The 7,500-nt window shown below is 45.3% G+C and overlaps 1 protein-coding gene across 1 annotated transcript in view; it reads left to right on the forward strand.

The window, feature by feature from the left end:
- The window catches only part of LOC143485267 (kelch domain-containing protein 8B-like), a 29,983-nt gene that overhangs the window by 16,617 nt on the left and 5,866 nt on the right, over positions 1 to 7,500 (forward strand). The window contains exon 5 of the mRNA XM_076984639.1: positions 2,167 to 2,268. Within this exon, the coding sequence (XP_076840754.1) occupies positions 2,167 to 2,268 (102 nt within the window). The remainder of the gene's footprint in view (positions 1 to 2,166; positions 2,269 to 7,500) is intronic.

Raw genomic sequence — 7,500 nt, forward strand, 5'->3', positions numbered from 1 at the left:
GCTTTACAAATAAACATATTTGACAATAACAACTGATTCATGGGATTCATAGACATGAAGAGTTCAATGCTAAAAGTACTGTAGAACACTTGATTCTAGGTGTAAGAGAAATGGATGTTTCATTTGACGTGAAAGTGGTGTGTATTGTTACTTGACTGAATAGGCGCACTCCAACGGCTCCTGTTTGAAAATGACTCTGCCGTTGTCTCGTCAGCTGTGATGGAGTGAAGTCATTGTTGATATTTCTGATAATAATTGTAAAGATGAGACTGTCTAGTCCTCTTTAACTCAGAGTTAAAAGTAGAGGGGCTTTATTTATACGTCATAGTTAATCTCAGAATTCATTACAGCCTTTAATTATTAATTACAAGCTTTTATAAATACAGTGAATTGGTAACAGATTAAGACATCACATATTCCATAACGAAGTTAGGAATTAAATATTTGTTATTAATTGCGTTCGTACTATTATGAATACATTTCCAGTCAGTGGCCCAAAAAGGGGGTATGCAGCGTATGCGACCCATAGGGGCGCTGCACTAGAGGGGGCGCCAAATTGATGCTGGAAAATTATTTGTCGAGTTGGTGGGGGTGGGGGGTGGAGTGCGGGGGGCGCCGACAGTATGTTTGCATACACCTCAGAAAGTATGTAGTTGCAACCTTGTCCACAGTCATTCATGTCCCCCACACACACTGTATAATCTACATGCATAGTGGATTACGCTGCATAATGTCGCGTGTGGAGGGCGTTGTGGGTGCAGTGAGCTCCATCACCTCGAGGAGTGTGTTTCAAGCCATGTGGTAATGAGTGGAACTGCCTGTAGGCTCAGAAAGAATTTGAATTGAATCACGGAAGTTGTTAATAGCCCTTGGCCACTGAGATGGAACCCAGAGAGGAGCATTTAGCTTGTGATTAGGAACCTTTGAGTCTTTTCTTCACTGGCCATGGTGCCCATGGGCTGGTGCCTTACAGAGGTGAAACACCCAGCAACAATTACCACTAAGAGCTTTTGCATCAAGAACAATTAGTTTTGTAATTGAGCATGACCATTTGCAGAATCCTTTATGTTTTTTTTTCAGAACAACTGCATTTGAAAGATTTCCAATGAGGGACAGAGACAGAGAGACAGCTAGAAAAAGACGTAGGGAGAGAGACTCTGAACACAGCATGGGTCCCCAGAATGCGCTGTCTGCCAGGGGTCTTGTCTCAGTGGGCTGTTGACTCATCACACCCATGTGAAGCACATCAATCCCTGTTTCTCCTGTTACCATAGAGAGGAGGTGGAATGTTAAACAGGCTTTCATTGCAAACCTAGAGAGAGACAGGCAAAGAAGAGGAGTGGAAGAGGGAGAGAGACAGGAAAGATGTTCCAGATCTAAGTTGTTTAATGTTTTGAGGCAGGCAGCATCTGAAAAGGTTTTGTTGACTGTTGTATATAAGTGAGATCCCAGGTGTTCCTCTTCTATCTAATGTGGGAGACAGTAACACAGGAAGAGGCTTTTATAGATGGTAGAGAGATGGGTTAGACATCCAAAATGGATACATGTCAGCTGACACTGGAGAAAGATACATGCAGAGGAAATGTCCCCATCTGGACAGAAGAAGTGTCCCTCACAGAGAAAAAGACATAGTGGAACTTAGTGGGCGTTAGCCAATTAGAATCAAGTGACAGTATGGTGTCAGTGCCAAAGGCCGTCTCATATTGAAGCCTCAGACTACACCTGACAGACAGACAGGCAGACAGACAGACGGACAGACAGACGTGTGGGCAGACAGCGCTGCACAGAGATCTTCTGTGTCCTGGATGGACTCGATGGGTGAGAGAACAGAAGACCCTGCGGCAGGCTCCTTTCCACCTCTCTTGCTTGTTTTCCTTTATTACAGTCATTACGAGGTCATTCCGCAGAACACACACACACACACACACACACACACACACACACACACACACACACACACACACACACACACACACACACTTGTGTGAGCCAGCAAAGATTTCCCCCGATTGTCGGCTAAAACCATGGCACATTTTATCAAAACGGACCCCGGCCATCTTGCCCGAGGGACGTTGCAAATAAAGAATATTTAAGTTGTTGGGGGCCCCCTTTAGCCATCGCTCCTCTCATAGCATTTGACCTTTGCCCTTGTCCCATACTGTTTAGGCATCTGGCTGAAACCCACGTGGGGTTCTCGGATGAGGGAGAAGAGGGCAGACTTTGTGGCTGGCTGTCTCGGAGGACGCGTGATTGTCGCCGGGGGACTGGGTAAGAATCCTAATGCAGAGCTTTAATATTGCGCAAATAACTCAATGTTTGCAAAAAGCTTGACATCCCACCCATGCAGGAATTACCCTCTTGATAAATGCCTGTGCTTGTAATTTTGTTTTTAATGTCAACTTAGACACCATGATTAAACCACTAGGTACGTAATTGTCACATGGCAATAAGTAAGTGCTTCACAATAGATGGCAGCAATTGCAAATCGACTTCTTCTGTTTCCTTCCAGAGCTTTAATAATAGTAAGAGGAATATGGCAGCTTGTCAGCGATCTGTGCTTCTGGAAAGAGGGCACATATTCTTGAGTAAACCTCTCTAAGGGAGGTCGAAAGAGAGGTAGTTTTTATGTAATGGCATTCTGTTCGAGTGCAGCAGGGAGGCATCAAAAGTGCTGAGTATAAAAATAAAGCTTAATGTGCCTGCACTGTGATCCTCAAAGTGGTATCAAAAGGACATATTAGATGTTCGTGTACAGATTACAGTGCAAATATCATTTGTACAGTCTGAATGTAAACTTAATTGCGAGTTTTAGTGAGTGTTTTGTGAATGTGCTACAAACATGTTACATTTCCTTTGGTTTTAGTAGATAAACTTAACTAAGGCTCTTTGCTTTCACGGTTCAGACGTGCAGTCTAAATCTGAAGTCGTATGATCTGACAGGTGTCAGATAAACAGAGTGAGGAAGCAGCATGAATCTTGCATGAGATCTGCTGCAAAGAGGAGGACGCCAAGGTTAAATTAAAGAGCAAAGTACACACATTTATAAACCTTGCTGCAGATCTATTCACCCCTGTGGATCTAAGGGTCTTTTCCACCCACTGACCACGCCCCACCCAGCGTGCCAATGTGCTGCAGATATTTTTTCAGGCTGCCCTGACTTCCTACGTGGCCCTACGTACCCATGCCAGCGATAAACTGCCGTTTCAACTTGTTCCCCCAGTGAGAGAAAAGGCGGCCATCTGTTGGCCACGCCCCTTCTTCCCTTCCTCACGTCTGACAGGTCACGGGGCACTTCCTGTTCTTCCTGAGTGTTCCAATGGGTCAAACCACATCATTTCTAATTGTAAATATCACCACAATGGTTTAGTGGTTCCTGGCATAGAAGCGCTTCTCCTAGTCTTCCCCTTCCAGCTTTTAATAACCTGATAAGTCTCCTTTCATGATTACAGGACACTCACAGCATAGTCACACATCCTGACATGTTCTTAAAAAGCAGCAAAATCTTTTTTTTCTGCCGTGTTGTCAAGGTAGTAGACAACATTACTATTTAAAACAGCCTCCTGACAAAACCTCCACCATGGTCCAAACGTTTGAGAACCACTGCTCCAACACATTGTTCATCAAACCAGCCATGGAGAAGGTTTTTCTGTTTGCTACGCTACCCAGTGGCGCACACTAGCATAATGCAGCATATTGAGAGTAGTAGAAATTCCATTAGGCCCATTGGGAGAAAGGCTGAGATTGACTCGTCACAGTCTGGTCACACATTATGTCAGTTAGCTAATGGATTTGATCGTTGGAGGCCTCAGTGGACAGCTGAAGGAGGCAAAGCCACACAGCTCAGAACCTCTCAGGACGCTCTGTCCCCTTTCTTGCCTCTTTCTTCATCTGTCAGAGGTTTTTCAAGCTTACAGAGGACTAAGTAGATCCTCTACAAAATCATGGATTAATCCTGACATGATTTAGTTTAAACGTTTTAAGTTTCGGAAACGGAGCATAAAGAAAGATGTTTATTGTTCCTACCCTGCTGAGAAATTGAGAGACCTCACTGACAGGGCCACATTTCATTCTCTCTTCTTTTTGGTGAGCACCACGGCTGTGAGGGCATGGTGCAAAGCCCGGGTGAACTCCTCAGAGAGGAGTATCGGGTGTGACCGCGGACGAAGGTGGAGAAGTGAGAGGCACGCAGGATATGCTCAGTGCCACGCAGACATATCCTGAAAGAGAGAGCTGTCTAATGGGAACTGTCAGTCAGATGGGTGAAGGTGTGTACTGGCTGTCATACCCGAGAACTAGCTCTTTGGTCTGGTGGTCACAGCACACGTTTGCCTCCAAGATGGCCTGCTCTCTGTCTGCACAGGGACACACTCACTAAAAGACCTGTCTACCTCCTGGTCCACAAACCTCCTCAGAATTACCGTGCCATTAACATTCAGATGGATCTCATTTTACAGCAATTGCTCCACATCCCTCAATGCCCAAGCTCACCCCTACAGTCTAATTCAATTAGTCCCTCTGCTTCACTAAGTCTGTAGATGACCAGTGGTTATGTAAGTGTATCATACACAGTGTTGCGAATAACGCCGTTAAAAATAACGGCATTAGGTAACGGCGTCATTTTGTCAGTAACGGGATAGTATAATTACTTTTCCTGTCGTTACCACGCTGTTGACATTACTGGTCATTAAAAGCGGTGAGTTACTATATATTGATATACTAACAGTAATGTGAGCGGACCCCTGCCCAGACTAGTGAGGAGTAACAGATCTCGATAGGTCACAGTTCTCGGTGTAACACCTGTTTAACTTAACAAGTCAGAAAGCGATTGGCTAAGGCAGCGTTATGGTAACCAATCAGAGCCAGTGTTTTTACACACGTGCCGAAGCACACCAGTGACACACGACACAAACGGAGAAGAGGCAGAAATGGCGAGTCAGGAGCAAGCCGAAGAAAAATTAACATTTTAAAGGTGGCGAAATAAACATTATTTAAGAAAATACTTGAAGTTCCTGAATGTCTACCAGACTGGGTATTTGATTTATTTAATTAAGAATAGAGGTTTTATTGTTAAGTTTACTTCTGTTGTTAACAAACCAGTTGACTCAGATTGAGATAATTTTATTTCATTTGATAGATGTAAATGCACTTTATATAGTGTAACAAACAAATCTTTTTAACAAAGATTTTGGATTTTAAAGGATTTTATCCTGCACTGGTCTGTTGATGTGCAATAAATATCAAAAGTTAAACACCTTTCTGATCTACTCATTACAACTGACTGTGAAAACGAGTTACTTTTATTATAGAGTAATTCAGTTACTAACTCAGTTACTTTTTTGAAAAAGTAGTGAGTAACTATAACTAATTACTTTTTTAAAGTAATGTTCCCAACACTGATCATACATTACCAGAGTCACTGTAGGGCGTTATGGTATGATGTCAGCTCACCTTCTTGAGTGTTTTGATTGCTAATGACAAAAATGCTGTGAACATTTGTAGGGAAGAGAGTTTCATTGCAACATTTTTGAGTTCAAATGCAACATTTTTAAGCAGAAGGTAATGATGGAATTGAAATAAAAAATTGGGAATTGGGGTGGTACAGAAAGGGGACGAAACATTGATAACTGCTTTGCCTGTTAGATGAATGCTGCTTAAATCATTGTGTTCTGCCTCTGGCTACAAAGGTTCCTGCTTTTAGAGCCTTTATGTCACAGAAGCATTAGCTCTCTAATGGACAGAAGGCATGTGTAGTTCTTCACTCCAGGTATTTGCGTCCACTAATTGAACTGCTGCATTGGGGCACTTTGTGGTACTTAGGTTATGGGCACACGCATGTGCGTGTGTGTTCACAAGGGAGATGCTGTGGAATGGAATGGTGAATAAATAATAATCAGCTCTTTCTAGCTTCAACCGGTAAAGTACCACTGTTGTATTAGTGCCTCTTTTTTAACATGTGAGAATTGGACTAAATAGCATAGATCCCCCATACTCAAATAGCGGCCCGCGGGTTTTGAAAAGGGTTTTTTTTTTTAGGAATCTTTTTTTTCAATTGCGCTATCCGCTCTTATTTTGAAATCGCGCACCGCAATCTCAAGACGATACTGGGGATTGCCTCTATGGCAACAACTAACAGGTAGCAGACGCCCAAATGCATTCGCCACCTCCCCCCCCCGTCGACAGTTTACATTCGACAGTTTACGTCCCCCCCCCCCCCCCAAATAACAGGTCCCTTCAGTGATTGAAAAAATAAAATGTGGCCCGTCATCATTTCTATTTGAGTACCCCTGGTATAGATGAAGGCTGCACAATGCACTTGGAGGGAGAGGGGAAATCTCTGGCCCCACACTCTACACCAGGGTACACACCACACACTCTACACCAGGGTACACACCACACACTCTACACCAGGGTACACACCACACACTCTACACCAGGGTACACCCCACACTCTACACCAGGGTACACACCACACACTCTATACCAGTGTACACCCCACACTCTACACCAGGGTACACACCCCACACTCTACACCAGGGTACACACCACACACTCTATACCAGTGTACACCCCACACTCTACACCAGGGTACACCCCACACTCTACACCAGGGTACACACCCCACACTCTACACCAGGACACACCCCACACTCTACACCAGGGTACACACCCCACACTCTACACCAGGACACACCCCACACACTACACCAGGGTACACACCCCACACTCTACACCAGGGTACGCCCTACACTCTACACCAGGATACACCCCACACTACACCAGGGTACACACCCCACACTCTACACCAGGGTACACCCCACACTCTACACCAGGGTACGCCCTACACTCTACACCAGGATACACCCCACACTACACCAGGGTACACACCACACACTCTACACCAGGGTACACACCACACACTCTACACCAGGGTACACACCCCACACTCTACACCAGGGTACACCCCACACTCTACACCAGGGTACACACCCCACACTCTACACCAGGGTACACACCACACACTCTATACCAGTGTACACCCCACACTCTACACCAGGGTACACACCCCACACTCTACACCAGGGTACACACCACACACTCTATACCAGTGTACACCCCACACTCTACACCAGGGTACACCCCACACTCTACACCAGGGTACACACCCCACACTCTACACCAGGACACACCCCACACTCTACACCAGGGTACACACCCCACACTCTACACCAGGACACACCCCACACTCTACACCAGGACACACCCCACACTCTACACCAGGGTACACCCTACACTCTACACCAGGGTACACACCACACACTCTACACCAGGGTACACACCCCACACTCTACACCAGGGTACACACCCCACACTCTACACCAGGGTACACACCACACACTCTATACCAGTGTACACCCCACACTCTACACCAGGGTACACCCCACACTCTACACCAGGGTACACACCCCACACTCTACACCAGGACACACCCCAAACTCTACA

The sequence above is a fragment of the Brachyhypopomus gauderio genome, chromosome 21 (assembly GCF_052324685.1).
Source record: "Brachyhypopomus gauderio isolate BG-103 chromosome 21, BGAUD_0.2, whole genome shotgun sequence".
NCBI classification, from domain to species: domain Eukaryota; kingdom Metazoa; phylum Chordata; class Actinopteri; order Gymnotiformes; family Hypopomidae; genus Brachyhypopomus; species Brachyhypopomus gauderio.